This window comes from Ascaphus truei, chromosome 18 (assembly GCF_040206685.1).
Source record: "Ascaphus truei isolate aAscTru1 chromosome 18, aAscTru1.hap1, whole genome shotgun sequence".
Lineage (NCBI taxonomy): Eukaryota > Metazoa > Chordata > Amphibia > Anura > Ascaphidae > Ascaphus > Ascaphus truei.
In genome coordinates, this window is record NC_134500.1 from 13,949,671 (window position 1) to 13,967,005 (window position 17,335).

General features: G+C 45.2%; 1 protein-coding gene across 1 annotated transcript in view; it reads left to right on the forward strand.

Moving 5' to 3' along the window:
- FAM227B (family with sequence similarity 227 member B) overlaps positions 1–17,335 on the forward strand; it is a 185,362-nt gene that overhangs the window by 154,865 nt on the left and 13,162 nt on the right. The window contains exons 12-14 of the mRNA XM_075575623.1: positions 7,262–7,340; positions 8,248–8,322; positions 9,463–9,523. Of these exons, the coding sequence (XP_075431738.1) occupies positions 7,262–7,340; positions 8,248–8,322; positions 9,463–9,523 (215 nt within the window). The remainder of the gene's footprint in view (positions 1–7,261; positions 7,341–8,247; positions 8,323–9,462; positions 9,524–17,335) is intronic.

The following is a 17,335-nucleotide window of genomic DNA, read 5'->3' on the forward strand; positions in this document are numbered from 1 at the left end:
TCAACAGGTCAGGTTTTCAGGATATTCTTGCTTCAGCACAGGTGTCTCAACCAGTGGCTTAGTCTTTGACTGAGCCACCTGTGCTGAAGCAGGGATATCCTGAAAACCTGACCAGTTGGTAGCCCTAAACTTCTTCGCTTTTGCCCCATTCAAAAACAAACAATAGCCAGCCACCTTATAGTAACTAAAAGTAGTACTTACCCCTGCCAGGGTGAAGGCCGTCCTCGTGCGCGTCTTCTTTGGCAACAACATTTAAATAAAAACACTAGCTACAGGCCAGGAACCCCTTAAATATCACCGGTGACTTCTCTTCAAGCAACAGAGGATCGTGGCCGCCTGCGCATCATGCTGTACTTCAAGCTGATGATCGCTGCTTTTTGGGTCCGGGGTTGATTGGTGTCGCAGTTTGATGAGGAGGAGAAGCACGTATCGAAGTTTAGTGAATAGGTCCCTTAGGCTCTTATTCACTAAAGGATTAGCCCCCTTCAGCCTTAAACCTTTCTCACTGACTGCCCCACACCTCTGGAACGCCCTTCCCCTCAATACCCGACTAGCACCCTCTCTATCCACCTTTAACACCATCTTAAAACTAACCTTAATGAAGCAGATGAGTAACTCTGTGGCTGATACTATACTGTACACCTCATACATCGACGTTGGCCCCTTGCAGACGCACTTACCAGAATACCCTCCTACTGTCTCTGTATGTTCCTCCTACCTACCAATTAGATTGTAAGCTCTTCGGGGCAAAGACTCCTTTTCCTAAATGACACTTTTATGTCTGAAGCGCGTCTTCCCATTATGTGTTCTGTGTAATATGTGTTATTTATATGATTATGTCACATGTATTACTGCTGTGATGAGTTATGTACATTAATGGTGCTAAATATCAATAAAGATATACATTCATAGAGGGTGCTAAGGTTTAGCATGTCTTGACTCCCATTCATTTCAATTGGATTTAGTGTGTGCTAAAGCGTAGCCCCGTTTAGTGAACATGGGCCGTAGATTGTTACATAGAGGGTAACATTTTATTTATTTATTTACACAACTTATCAATGTAATTGGCTTCCCTAGAAAGATTCAATCACTCCTAAAGTATATGTTGCTACTTGTTTCCTGTAAGAAAAGAAGTCTCTGTTTTCTTTTGAGTCTTTTTTATCTTGTATTTAAACTATTTCTGTTCTTTTCCTTTTAGGGGAAGGATGGCAAGCACTCGCAAAACAACAAAATAAAAGCAGTGTGCGCTAACTATTCATTGTATGTTATATGCAAGGGGGTTTCAAGAAGTCTCATTAGGAAAGAGATGAGGTATACTGTGGATCAGGGCTCTTCAGCTAGTTTTCGAACGGGGCAGATCATGAAAACTGTCTTTGGAAGGGTCACTAGAGCATTGTAATGTAATATTGGATACATTTAAAGACTTCAAACTGATATGCTTCTAACATTTTGCAAGCATCGATGTAATCTGTACCATATGTATTTACATTGCATTACCTTAGAAGTGAGTTTCAGTGTGACACAATTGCAGTTGTGTAGGCAACTGCACTGTAAATGCAGGAGCAGACAGTCCAGGGGTCAGTATAAAGCCAGCCATGGACTGGATTTGACCCACGGGTCACCAGTAAGAGCCCTGCTGTAAATCATAGAAACACTACAAAGCATTTGGGTACTATGGAGACACTAAAGTTTTAAATATATATATATTTGAAAATAATTATATTTGCCTTATTTTTTTAAATGGGTGAATCGCCTACATTTATTCTATTGATTTGGTGTAGCTTGGCGTTGGGGGGGGGAGAAACACTGCCTTTGGCGTGGGTGAACCTGACTTGAACCTCAGCACCAGCTTTACTTGTGACCTTGGGCACGGTCTCCTTTAGCCTTAGACAACACCTTAGATTGTAAGGTCTTCGGGGCAGAAGAGTCTGCAAAGCTGGGTCTGCAAAGTTCTCATAGCGCTATACTGCACAGGAACGAAATGTATTAAGCTTACCACAACACTAGGGCATGTACTGGGCAGTGGCATTTTGCTGTGTAAAAAGTCAAATAGAATCAGCGCTGATAATCCATCACTGGAGATAGAATAAGAATGTAAACAGCTTTGTGCTGTATTGCCTAATAACTGGAAGTATCTTCTTGAAACTGTTGCATAAGATTATGCTGCTCAGCTGGAATGCAGTAACTACTGTAACAAATAGCTCTGCACAGCAGGAGCGGAACGCGCTGGGTGTACGGAAGATCATTTCATGTAAACGGATTATTTATCATCACGTACCACTTTGTGACATTTTATTGCGCTTTTACGTGCGTGTACACAAAAGAGTAACTGAAAAAAAAAATACGACTATTCTAACGACGGCAAGTAACATGAAAATGTGCCATCGAATATTTTCAGAAATCCAGAGATTTGGTATAGTTATTATAAAACATATTATAAATAATGAGGTGTTTTTTTTTTTACTCTTATATTTTAAAAAACAATGTGTGGGAGAAATTCTTAGGGCCTCATACTAGTAGCTTGGATGAGTTTGCTGCTATCGGGCAAGGTTTGGCATGTCCCGCCGAACGGTTTGAAATTTGGGTTATTACGGTATTCAGAAAGAATCTGAACCCCTCTCAAACCATGCGGTAGGAAAATGCCAAAACCATTCGGCATAGCAACAAAGTCATCAGAGATTCTTTCCAAGTTCTCCCGCCTGCGGTTTTCTCGCAATCTGAGCTGCACAGAGAGAGCTGCCTCTCCCTGCACAGAGAGCCGCCTCTCCCTGCACAGAGAGCCGCCTCTCCCTGCACAGAGAGAGAGCCACCTCTCCCTGCACAGAGAGCCGCCTCTCCCTGCACAGAGAGCCACCTCTCCCTGCACAGAGAGCCGCCTCTCCCTGCACAGAGAGCCACCTCTCCCTGCACAGAGAGCCGCCTCTCCCTGCACAGAGAGAGCCACCTCTCCCTACACAGAGAGCCGCCTCTCCCTGCACAGAGAGCCACCTCTCCCTGCACAGAGAGCCGCCTCTCCCTACACAGAGAGCCACCTCTCCCTACACAGAGAGCCGCCTCTCCCTGCACAGAGAGCCGCCTCTCCCTGCACAGAGAGAGCCACCTCTCCCTACACAGAGAGCCGCCTCTCCCTGCACAGAGAGCCGCCTCTCCCTGCACAGAGAGAGCCACCTCTCCCTACACAGAGAGCCGCCTCTCCCTGCACAGAGAGCCGCCTCTCCCTGCACAGAGAGCCGCCTCTCCCTGCACAGAGAGCCGCCTCTCCCTGCACAGAGAGCCGCCTCTCCCTGCACAGAGAGCCGCCTCTCCCTGCACAGAGAGCCGCCTCTCCCTGCACAGAGAGCCGCCTCTCCCTGCACAGAGAGAGCCACCTCTCCCTACACAGAGAGCCGCCTCTCCCTGCACAGAGAGAGCCACCTCTCCCTACACAGAGAGCCACCTCTCCCTGCACAGAGAGAGCCACCTCTCCCTACACAGAGAGCCGCCTCTCCCTGCACAGAGAGAGAGCCACCTCTCCCTACACAGAGAGCCACCTCTCCCTGCACAGCTCTCGCAGGCGATCTCCCTCCACAGAGAGAGCCGCCTCTCCTTGCACAGCTCTCGCAGGCGATCTCCCTGCACAGAGAGAGCCGCCTCTCCCTGCACAGCTCTCGCATGCTATCTCCCTGCACAGAGAGAGACGCCTCTCCCTGCACAGCTCTCGCAGGCGATCTCCCTGCACAGAGAGCCGCCTCTCCCTGCACAGAGAGAGCCACCTCTCCCTGCACAGAGAGAGCCGCCTCTCCCTGCACAGCTCTCGCATGCTATCTCCCTGCACAGAGAGAGCCGCATCTCCCTGCACAGCTCTCGCAGGTGATCTCCCTGCACAGAGAGACACCTCCCTGCACAGCTCTCGCAGGCGATCTCCCTGCACAGAGAGAGACGCCTCTCCCTGCACAGCTCTCGCAGGTGATCTCCCTGCACAGAGAGAGCCGCCTCTCCCTGCACAGCTCTCGCAGGCGATCTCCCTGCACAGAGAGAGCCGCCTCTCCCTGCTCAGAGAGAGCCGCCTCTCCCTGCACAGCTCTCGCAGGCGATCACAGAGTTTTTATTACAATTTCAATACTAGTGTGAGAGAGCAGGGGGTCTCCGGAGCTGATAATAATGTGTATCAGCTCCGGAGACTCCCGGCTTCAATCCGATGCAGGAAAAATGCATTTTCCCCCCTAAGTCCTGCTTTCTGATGCCTTCTCGCCATCTTTGGGTGGCGAGAAGAATCTTTGATAAAATTGCAATTCCAGAGCTCCGATGAGATTACCGAGGCTACTAGAAGAGTGATTATATAAAAATGTGCATTTGCGCTTATCACCAGCTCCCGTACGATGTGTTTGGCCAGGAGCCAGAAATCGCGAGAAAATGCAATCCCTGCACCATTTAACCAACTCACCGAGGCTTCCTGAATAGCTACCTAGCAACATTTTGCGATTGCTGCTCAAAATCCTAGATGAGTTGGTTATCGAAGCTACTAGAATAGGCCCCTTAGGCCTGGGACCCGCTGCGCTCGTTGGCGCGGGCGGCAATGTAGCGAAATCCCCACCAGCAGGGGAATCCTCGCGAGTCGGTCCCGGTCCCCACTGGCTGCACAGCTGATCACACGCTGTGGCGCGTCAGCCGCTAGGAGACACCACAGAATGGTGTTTCCTAGCGTTGACGCGTGACGTGTGTGGCTGTGAGCCAATGGGGAGGGGAGGCTGCGGGAGGAGGAGAGGCTTCGGGGAGCGGGGAGGAGTGTGGAGTGAAAGCAGGTGAGTGCCTGTCTGTATATGTGTGTGCCTGAGTGCCTGTGTGTGTGTATGTGTGTGCCTGAGTGCCTGTGTGTGTGTGTGTGTGTGTGTATGAGTGTGTGTATGTGTGTGCCTGTCTGTGTGCGTGCCTGTCTCTGTCTGTGTGTGTGTGTATGAGTGCGTGAGTGCCTGCCTGTGTGTGTGTGTGTGTGTATGTATGTATGAGTGCCTGCGTGTGTGTGTTTTTTTTACTTACCTGCAGCCCGTGGCAGCCCGTGGAGGGAGGGGGGGGAAGAGTAGCGGGTCCCTCCGCTCAAGCCACGCCCCCCCTCCCTGTCAATCCTCCCAGTCAATCCTCCCACCTCCCGCTCCGGCCCCTCACGTCATGGCCGCGCCCCCTCACGTCATGGCCGCGCCCCCCCGACCCGTTTGGCCACGCCCCCCCCGCTCCGAGAAAAGCATCCTGTAGACCGCAGATCGCGGTACAGCGAGTTGCACGCGCCGCCGGCAAGCAAGCCAGCCGTGCGGACGCGTGCAACGGGACCTTAGCCTTAGTGCTGCTTTGGGAAGTTCATTGTGAAAGAATATTGGCCTGCCTTATCTTGGCGAAAACCAGGGGACTGTCAATTTATTAATTAACTCAGGGGGGCTCAACTCCAGTTCTCAAGCCCCCCCCCCCTCCCCCCAACAGGTCAGGTTTTCAGGATATCCCTGCTTCAGCACAGAAGGCTTAATCAGTCACTGTTTCAGCACAGGTGTCTCAATCAGAGGCTCAGTCTTTGACTGGGGGTCAAAGCTGGGATATCCTGAAAACCTGACCTGTTGGGAGGGGCGTGAGGACTGGAGTTGAGCACCCCTGAGTTATTAACTGGTAGAAAATTGTCCCATAACTAAATCATCCTGTGTTGACATCATTTTCTGCTCTGAATAGGTTACAGCCGTTGAAATGAATGCATTCATCAGTAATGGTCTGGCTGTGCTAGCAATAACCGATATGTCAACATGTAAGCAACCATGCAAATTGTGTTACCAGCATGACGGCATGCCGACTGTTGCCAAAATGCATTCCCTTCTTGCATCTCACTTGCCAGACATTTTTGTTGCATAGTGGGAAAAGGCCTGCAAATCGGGACATCAACGTGGAATAATGCTGCGGATATTAAATGTTGACACGTTTACTTACTGTACCTTCTGCTTATTCTAGGAGTTCATATTATTAGGCATTTTGTTCTAATAATGTATAATAACCCCCCCCCCCCGCCCCCATCTGCCTGGAGTGCTGCCCTTACTTTTCAATACTTCTCCGTATATTACTTTTGAACACACATTTCAAGTAATTTTAGCTCTCCTTCTGTAGTTGGCCTTGGCCAGACTTTGCCATCAGCATTATGCAGTGCCTCGTAGGACCAAAGTGAACTCATTTCAGTGACATGTTTGAGGGGGATTATCTGGGTGATGAATACCTTTTTTTTTACCCAAATCTGGCACCTATAAGTATTTTAATGTATATTTTAAAGTGAGGCTTGGGAGGGGTTTGATTCTCTCTGGCTGCTCCCTTCTGTGTGATGTCACTGTGTGATCAGCGAGTCCTCATACAGCCATAGTCCCAGCTCCCGACCTCCCCTTATCTGTATTGGGTCTCTGATAAGGACAGGGTGGGATAAGGGGAAAGGAAACACTTGATTGACAAACACTTCCCCGTTCAGAGACCCCTAAGAAATTAACCTGACAAATATGTGAGATTGCACCTTTAACTGACAAGCTTTCATAGCTTTCTTTACTAATAATAGTGATAATATAATATATGAATAGCTTAAGCTGTGCATGGTACCATAAATTATTGATATAGACACAATGAGGGTCATTCATTAAACTGTGGTTGTGCCGATCGGGGCATTATGGCACCATTCCCTCCAACTGTACCTATTTAGCAGGTACTGTATCTATTTGTTTTATGCCCTGTACCTGTTAAATTCAGCTGTTCGACCTTGTGTACCTATTTCTGCCAATGGTTAAGGATCAGAACCTTCAGCTAATTAAAGCAGCTGGGAGATTGATGACGTGTGTGTGTGTGTGTGTGTGTGTGTGTCATATAACAAAATACTGATTGTGTTGGTAATATAACCTTTCTATATAATATATGTGTACCTGTTTTCATGTGGCAAATGTTAGCGCAGTAACACGGTTGAAATGACCCTCATTGCTGGATTACCTCCATTTCAGATGAATCTAGAGTTGTAGCATTAATAAATATACTGTAATTGCCTATGCAGGAACCTAAGTGCATACTTACGCCAAAGTCATTTGTACACTATCCCTGGGTAAGAAGTGTTCACGAGATTAGAAGTCAATGGATTTGCTGGCTTTGCGACAGAAATTTGTCCTTAAACTTGGAACATACAACACATCATTGTACCATGATTAATTTGAGATTGTTATACAAACAAAACTCCTAAAATATCTGATTATAAACATTGTTTCCCTTGACTGTAATTATATTACGCCGGCTGCTCCAACCTATCAAGATGTTATTAAGGAAACTCAAAAGCTCAGAAAGACTTTCACACAGGACTATGCTTCGTAAGTGCCTTTCTGTTATCTACTTACATTATTTCGTTGCTTTATTTTTTTGGCCTCCCAGGTAAAATAAACATGTGTTTTATTAATGTTTCAAACTATATATATGTATATATATATATATATATATATATATGTATATATATATATAAAAAAAATAAAAGATCACTTGTGAGCATATTCACATGTCTTAGGTCTGCAACCCTGCCTTTCACCATTATCACCCAGCATACAGTGTTTCCACTGCAGCAAGGGATTCTGGGAAATGACATGCAAATGAGCACACCGTGTCACCTTGCCTGAAAAACCATTGTTACATGGAGCCCATATAAGCTAATGCTCGCTGTTAACACAGCTTTAAAGCCCAGCATGGGAATCAGATGCAAAGCCAGAGAAACCATTCACAGACATGTTTCAACCTTAATGGGTATCATCAGTGTGAGGTTGGTTGTACTGCTGGCTTTGCCAATTTCAAGGCTGTAGGGTTTACCATCACGTTTTAAGTTATGGTGGGTCAAAAAGGCAACATATATAACACTGTATGACAGGGGTGCTCAACCCCAATCTTCAAGCTCCCACAACAGGTCGGGTTTTCAGGATATCCCTGCTTCAGCACAGGTGGTTGAATCAGTCCCTGCTTGAGCCACCTGTGCCGAATCAGTCCCTGCTTCTGCACAGGTGGCTCAAGCACAGGCTCAGTTTTTGACTGAGCCACTTGTGCTGAAGCTGGGATATCCTGAATCCCGGAGCTGTTTGGGGGGAGGGGCGTGAGGACTCCTGCCTTCAAATATCCTCAGATTAACTGTATGCGCAGGACATACGTGAAAACGAGAGGGAACTCTCAATGTCTCCCTGGTAAAACATGTTATAAATGAAAAGAAATAAATAATCTCCAATCTTATATCTACAGTTTAGAAAAGCAAACTCGAAAAGAACTTGCAGAAATTGAGCAGCAAAGGAAGAGAGTTAACTGGCAAATTAAGAAGTAAGTGATAAAAGGAATCTCATCCGCACCCACACCATTCATGTTTAAAAAATATGTAGTAATTTAAATAAGAAGGGGGGCTCGGTATCAATGTCTCCCAAATGCAAAATGGAAGCAAATAAATTGCACCCTGTTTACCAAAGGAAACAACCCCTCTGTATCCAGTGGCGGATTTAATATGTTGCTACCCATAGGCATTTTTTGCCACCGCCTCCTGCTGCGTCGTGGCGTCAGCAGCATCATGTGACGAGGTGTTTCCATGACAGCGCGTCATCACTGTGTCATTTGACGCCACAACGCTGCAGAAGGAGGAGGGCGGCGCGAAGGAGAAGGTAAGAGACCTTTACAGAGGCCCAAAGCTCCCGCTGCAATAAGTGGGGAAGAGAGCGGGGAGCGGCAGCCGCCCCCAAATGTGGCTGCACTAGGCCCGGGCCTAATGGGAAATCCACCACTGATTGTATCCTACGGGACCTTATTCTTTAATAAATCTGGTGCTTTCCCCGTAATTCCCTTCTACTTTTTTGTTCTTTTCTGGAGCATCCCAATCTGTGGCATCACACATTCCTATTGCAGAAGCAAAGTATGTTTTCTTTTAGGAACAGGGGATGTGTCCCTATTCTAAAATGGCTGGTGGGCAGCTTCCTGGAAGCAGCTTTTCTTCCATAAGACGTTGGACAAAGGGGGACTGTTTACTAAAGCCTCCTGGCTGAAAAAACTGGGGCAATTATTGCGCCAGATCTATCAAGGGAAAAAATCCTGTTGCTTTCAATCGGATTTATTGTCTTCTTTTGCCCTAGTTTTGCAACCAGAAGATTTGAGTAAATAGCCCCCATATCAGCAGGTAGTACCTCCAGAAGCAGCCTCTTTGGCATTAGGCTCTATTTGCTTTGAATGGTTGAAAAAATGTTTTGGCCCTGGTTAAAGGTTCTGTTTACTTACTGTACATTCACGTACGTGCATTCTAATGTTTAGGTGAAATCATATCTTCTAGTCATGTATATCATAGCACGTGTTGTACAGTATTATGGTCATTGTCGTGTAAAGTTCAGTTCTTTGCTACATTTGTGAAATCAATCTTATTTTTGTTTCTAATATGGACTAAAAGAACGTCACGGTAACCTGTACATTTTCTGTTACCAGCATGAAACAGGGAATTTCAAGTGGCGGGAAGCTGAACAGTGCACTCTTGCTGGATAAATTGGTAGGATTCAATATTTGTACGTTATTATTGCTAATTTCCTCACCTTTTGGGCGATTCACCCAACTCTGATAAGGGGTAACACTATCAGAGCTCTATCCTGCGTTATCTCCCCTTTAACCCAATCACAGCTGACATGGGATACCAGTATTGCAGCTTAGTGAATATACAGTAGGCCATTGAATCAAGTCTATGTTGATACAAAAAGAGTAAGATGTAATCTTGGTAATCGTGTCTTACATTTCAAGCAGATTGTTACAGGAGTTTTTCGCCATCAGAGACATTTGGCACTCAGAAAAGAGGAAAAAAGTGACTCAGATGCAGAATTTAATACATCCCATTCCAATATTTGAGTCCTTCATTACTAACTCACAGAGGGCAAAATATGTGAATCTAAAACCTTAGGCCTCGGGCATAGTCACTTTGCCCGTGCGGAGGCGCGCTGAGGCTCAGGGAAAGCGGTGCCGTCTGGGGGCGGGCCAGTGACGTCACGGAGCTGGTTCGCCCTCATTGGGCGAACCGCTCACGTGACCGGCCCTGCGCTCCGGCGAGCGCCAAATCTAAAATTTTGGTAAGACACACGCTTCCGCAATGAGTCCCGTTCTCATTTCGGCTGCAGGGGCTCAGTGCTGAGCGTGAGCGTGCCTCAGCACGGGTCAGCAAGGCTGATCCTACTATGTCCCAGGCCTTATACATCAACACAGGGGTGGCCAACTCCAGTCCTCAAGGACCACAGGTGGCTCAATCAGTGGTTCAGTCATTCTGACTGAGTCACCTGTGCTGAAGCAGGGATATCCTTAACACCTGACCTGTTGGTGGCCCTTGAGGACTGACGTTGACACCTAGACACACAGGATAGAAACGCCCGATTATTAATTTGGGGGCAAAGAGCACATTTGCATCAATTGGTAAACTCCCTTTGTGTGTATACCAAAAAATTGCTTGAAATTAACCTATAGTAACTTACATTTGGTGATCCCACAGGGGCACGATTCTCAAGGTGAAGATGCCTGTGAAGGTCGACTTACATTCTCCATTTCATTTAGATTTATGATATATGGCAACAAGTTTTTTTTTTTTTTTTATATATATATATATATATATATATATATATATATCAAAATTCCTCTGCAAAGGAACGCACAAACGCTTTCTAAAAAAAAACCAAAAAAACATTTCAACAACAAATCCCGTTTGGTGGCATGGGTTAAAGACGTAAAAATGCAAAAATAAGTACCAAAAAAACTAGCCCGTGCATTTTGTTTTTTAAATGTAGTCCAAAAAAGTAGCATTCTGGAAAATTCAAATAATGCTACTTTCCCCCTCCCTTCTCGTGTCCCTTTCACATCTTGTACTACTTCTGATTAATGTTACCCATGCCCTGTCCCATTCTCTGATCTTAGTAGCTCACCTCTCACACTCAGGAGCTTACAAAGCACAGTTGACACTGGATTACAGTATAACAAACATGAAAATGGGACCGCTTCCTGTTTGGGCTGGGTGTTTCCGAATTTGACAACGGGCTGGGTGCCTACACCGCATTCCACCAGAAATAAGCGTAGAGCTCACAGACGTACCACACACTCCTAGTTCTATAGTAGGTGCGTTCGCGTGTACTCTGAGTATTCCCCGCTATCGCCCGGCTCCACGCTCACTGCGGTGCGCGCGCGCGCGCAGCCCTAGCATACAATCCCTGGCTAACCACAGCCAACTATAACTGCCGCTATATTACGGGCCTTAGAAAGCAGGAATACAGGATGCGTGCAAATTTGCTAATGTATTCCATAAGTGGCAGATGAAACAACGCAAAGTTTTGGGGCTCCAGCCCCCTTCATCAGGTGTCTACAAAGTGCGGTGGGTCTGTTTACTCGCTGAAGTAAAAGTATATCCTATATCTAGCCATGCTTCAAGTGTAGGAAAATATATATATATATATATATGTGTGTGCGTGTGTACAGTATATATATACGTGTGTATATATATATATATACGTGTGTATATACGTGTGTATATATATATATATATATATATATATATATATATATATATATATATATATATATATATATACAGTGTTCGACAAACCTATACATTTGCTCGCCCCGGGCGAGTGGATTTAACCCCCGGGCGAGTAAATATTGGCCCAAGCAGCACACGTTTGGTACTAGGTGGCGAGTAGATTTTTTTGTGTGGCGAGTAGATTTTTTGGTGATTTGTCAACCACTGTGTGTGTATATATATATATATATATATATATATATATATATATATATGCAAATATAACTGTATGCTCATCTGCATGTCTTAGGCAGGTCTTCAACCCCACCTTTCCCCATTATCACCCAGCATACAGCACTTCCACTGCAGCAAGGGATTCTGGGAAATTACATGCAAATGAGCACACAGTGTCACTTTTTGCCTCAATAACCATTTTTAACATGGTTCCCTATACACTGTGTGCTAATTTGCATGTCATTTCCCAGAATCCCTTGCTGCAGTGGAAGTGCTGTATGCTGGGTGATAATGGGGAAAGGCGGGGTTGCAGACCTGCCTAAGACATGCAGATGAGCATACAGTTATATTTGCATATTTGCTTTCCTGTGGAGGGTTTTTGTCACTTTTTTTACTCACCATAACTTAACTCAGTATTATGGTATAGCCTATCCCATAGCCTCTCTTGCATTCCCAGTAAAATCAACCCCACACTGATGAGACCCATCAAGGTCGAAACAGCTGTCTGTGGGTGGTTTTCTGGGTATGCACCTTAACCCTGGCTGTGCTCAAAGCTGTGACCATGCAGCAAGCTTAAGCCTATAGGGAACCATGTTAAAAATGGTTATTGAGGCAAAAAGTGACACTGTGTGCTCATTTGCATGTCATTTCCCAGAATCCCTTGCTGCAGTGGAAGTGCTGTATGCTGGGTGATAATGGGGAAAGGCGGGGTTGCAGACCTGCCTAAGACATGCAGATGAGCATACAGCTATATTTGCATATATATATATATATATATATATATATATATATATATATATATTATATATATATATATATATATATATATGTATATATGTTCTTCAGTATAGTATAGTTCTCCACTATGTATTTATTTGTGTTCATAAGCACCACTGCACCTCCTTTATCTGCTGGTTTTCAGATACAGATCTGCAATCAAGGAACTGCGAAACAATCACAACATCACCATCAAACCAGCAGATAAAGGAGGTGCAGTGGTGCTTATGAACACAAATAAATACATAGAAGAAGGCAATAAACAACTCACAGACAACACCTACTACAAGAAACTCATGCATGATCCAACCCAGGAATATACAAAGCAACTCATGAATCTCATCAAGTCATTCCCTAACCACCTGCAACCACAATTGAAACAAACAACACCTGACAACCCAGGAGTTGGGATCGTCTACATGCTTCCCAAAATCCACACACCAGGAAACCCCGGCACACCTATTATAACAGGTATGGATACACTCACGGAACAAATATCAGGCTTAGTGGAGAATATCCTCAAACCTTTAGTCACAAGCACCAACAGCTTCATACAAGATACCACAGATTTTCTCAATAACCTTAACATCAACCAACTACCATCCAACACACTGCTAGTTACCATGGATGTAGAATCCCTTTACAGCAACATCCCCCACAAGGATGGTATTGAGGCATGCTTGCAATTCCTTACAACATCTCCCCTGGATCAGAAATACAGCACTGATGTAATTACCAAACTGATAGAATACATCCTCACACACAACTACTGCAGCTTCAACAAGGAAATATACCTACAAATACTAGGGACTGCAAAGAATACATCCTCACACACAACTACTGCAGCTTCAACATGGATATGTACCTACAACTAATGGGGACTGCAAAGGGTACCAAGATAACACTGCAATATGCCAATCTGTTCATGGCAAATCTTGAACAAAGATTCCTAACTACATGCTCCCACAAACCCTACAAATATTACAGATATATTGATGACCTGTTTATAGTATGGACAGAGGGTGAAGGAAACCTAAAACAATTCCAAGAGTCCCTAAACTCATTCCATCCATTAAACTCAAAATTGATTATTCTGCAAACCTAGTAAACTTTCTAGATACAACAGTAACACTGAAAAATGGCAAACTACACACATCTGTATACAAGAAACCAACAGACAGATGCAGTTACCTCCACAACTCCAGCTTCCATACCACTCATACAGAACAAGGTATCATACACAGCCAGGCTATAGGATACCACCGCATATGCTCTGACACTGAAGACAGAAACAGGCATCTCACAACCCTGACCGAATCGTTCAGACAGAAGGGATACAAGCCAAAGACTATTACCAGAACTATTACATCTGCACTAAAAGCCCCACGAGAACACCTGCTACAATACAGACAGAAAGAACCTACCACACGCATACCACTAGTGGCCACATGCAACCCTACCCTAGAGGGAATACGAAAAATAATCAAAGATCTGCAACCCATGCTGGCAGAGGATGTGACATTAAAAGAAATCTTCCCCAAACCTCCCATCCTTGCGTTCCGGCAACCACCAAACCTCAAACAGAAATTAGTCAACAGAAAACTTCATAATGAGCTTAAAGACACTAATAATGGCACAAAACCGTGCAACAACAGACGTTGCAAACTCTGCAAACATATATGCCAAGATCCCACAGCCAGTCACAGCCATGGAACACTCAATGTTAAAGGATCATACTGCTGCACATTCAGAAATGTTGTAAATATGATTCAATGTAACAAATGTGACCAAGGATGCTACATTGGGGAAACCAGCCAAAAACGTCAAGGCAGAATGAATATGCACAGGCACTATACAACACCACAAAGAAGGAAGATACTGCTCACCAGTGAGACATAATTTCTCACAACCAGATCATTCCATAAATGATTTAAAAATCAAAATCCTCAATGGAATGTTTAAACGCACACAAGAACGGAAAACATTTGAACTCAGAATGATAAGACTCTTTGACACCAAAACAAGAGGACTTAATGCGGATATGGGGTTTCTCACACACTATCACAATTGTTTGTAATTATCCTGCCTGCCTCTCTGCCAATGTTCGTATCCACACCTCTCCCCACCACCACCCCCCACTCCCCCACTCCCCAGCATCCCCTTCCCCCTCCATGCTGTTCCTTGTCACTGTTTTATTACCCTTCCATGTCTTCAAACACTTTCTTACCCTACCTTATCTACAGTACATCTCTGGCGGTTTTCCCCCCTGCTCTCCCAACCCCTGTTTTAGCCATAGGTTCCATTGTTAATCAGTATTGCCGACCTGAGGAAGAGAGGAGAACTCTCCTATGACATAAATTGTTAGTCCAAATAAAAAAGGTATCACCTAATACTGAAGTACTCATTTACTCTGCACTGGACTAACACGGCTATTTCTGTGTGTGTGTGTGTGTGTGTGTGTGTGTGTGTATATATATATATATATATATATATATATATATATATATATATATATTGTGACAAACGGCTTACTCCGGGGCTCCGTCGTTTGTCCGGGACTGTTTAGAACACAGTCTTTTAGGGTAGGTTAAATGATGAGGCGTCACGTACTGTTCCTTTAAACAGGCTATGCCTGGTTTATTCAGTCCCAGGCACTGAGACTGCCACAGTGCATACAACAGAAAACAGATCAAAACAAAAGCTGCTCACCTGAGCGATAACTTAACTTAGATATCCCTGACTCAGGGTTGGAAGTGGCTTTTCCACTTCCAACATCAAAACACGGTACTTTTGCAGTCTTACACAAATGAACAGAAAGATTGAACCTGTTTGGGGAAGAGGCTTCTCCCCTCTGTAGTTCAGCAGCCTTCCAGCCTCCTGGCTCTTGTGGGGAGACCAGAGCAAACAGGAAATCAGTCTTTCATACCTGATTCCTAATTAGCATGACAGGTGACAGAAATCAGGCAGCAGACAAACTCTGGTCTGGATCTCTCATCCCTCAGTTCCAGCGCTTGCCAAACTGTGGGATGGAGTGTATGTATTATAAGGCTGCACTCCCAGGCCAAACAGGATAGAAACTGTCTAGTATCCTGGGAGCCCTATATACGGAATTTATTACCATCCCCTGGTTTCTGTCACATATCCTCCCCCCCAGCTCAGACCTCGAGGGATGAGCGACCATGGATATTAGGGAGTGCATCCTTGACAACCCGTCAGCATTGCCATGTTTGTGCCCTGACCTGTGTTCCACAGAAAATTTAAAGGGTTGTAGGCTTAGGAACCACCTGGTCACTCTAGCATTCTTTTCCCTGTTTTGACACATCCAGGTAAGGGGTGCATGATCTGTGACCAACCGGAATTTTCTCCCCAACAGGTAGTATTTGAGCGTCTCTACAGCCCACTTTATTGCGAGACACTCTTTCTCTACTATGGAGTAATTTTTCTCCTGGGGATTTAGTTTCCTACTTAAATAAAGGATGGGGTGCTCCTCACCTTGAGACTCCTGGGAGAGTACCGCCCCCAGCCCTACCTCAGATGCGTCGGTTTGGACTACGAACTCTTTGGAGAAGTCAGGTGTGACCAACACTGGTTGGGCACAGAGAGCTTCTTTCAGGCTTCTAAAGGCCTGTTCGGTTTCGGGGGACCACTTTACCATTAGCGGTCCTCTTGCTTTTGTGAGGTCAGTTAGTGGGGTTGCCTTAGTTGCAAAATTGGGAATAAACCTTCTATAGTACCCAATTAACCCCAAAAAGGTCCTTACTTGTTTTTTTGTAACTGGCCTTGGCCAATTTTGTATCGCCTCCACTTTGAGTGTTTGGGGTTTGAGTAAACCTCTGCCAATAGAATATCCCAGATACTTGGCCTCCTCCAGACCAATAGTGCATTTAGCGGGGTTAGCAGTTAGTCCAGCAGACCGGACTGCGTCAAGCACAGCTTGGACCTTTGGAAGGTGGGATTGCCAATCTTCACTATGGATTACCACATCATCCAGGTAGGCGGCAGCATACCGAGCATGTGGTTTTAAAATTTTATCCATCATTCTTTGGAATGTGGCGGGAGCTCCATGTAAGCCAAAAGGCAACACCTTATACTGAAAGAGGCCGTCTGGGGTTGAGAAGGCTGTCTTTTCTTTTGCCCTTTCTGTGAGGGGAACCTGCCAGTACCCTTTTGTTAGGTCTAGGGTTGTGAGATATCGGGCTTTGCCCAGTCTCTCTACAAGTTCATCTACCCTGGGCATAGGATAAGTATCAAATTTTGACACCGCGTTTAGTTTCCGGTAGTCATTACAAAACCTTGTTGTACCATCTGGCTTTGGGACTAAGACTATAGGGCTGTTCCACCCACTTTGGGATTCCTCAATTACACCTAGTTTTAGCATTTTTTTAACCTCTAAACTTATAGCCTTTCTTTTGGCCTCTGGGATTCGGTACGGTTTAAGGTTAACTCGGACCCCCGGTTCAGAGACTAGGTCATGTTCAATTACGCTAGTTCTACCTGGCCGTATAGAGAAGATTTCTTTGTTTCTTTTCACTAAATTCTGAACCTCTCGTTTCTGATGAACAGACAGGGTTTCAGCTATGCTAACCTCTGGGTCAGTTTCTTGATTCTCTGACGGACCTGGGGGTACTAGGGTTAACAAGACTTCTCTATCTTTCCAGGGCTTGAGTAGGTTTATATGGTAAATTTGCTCAGGTTTCCTCCTACCTGGCTGTCTTACCTTATAATTTACTTCTCCCACTCTTTCCAAGACCTCATATGGCCCATGCCATTTAGCAAGGAATTTACTCTCCACGGTGGGAACCAGAA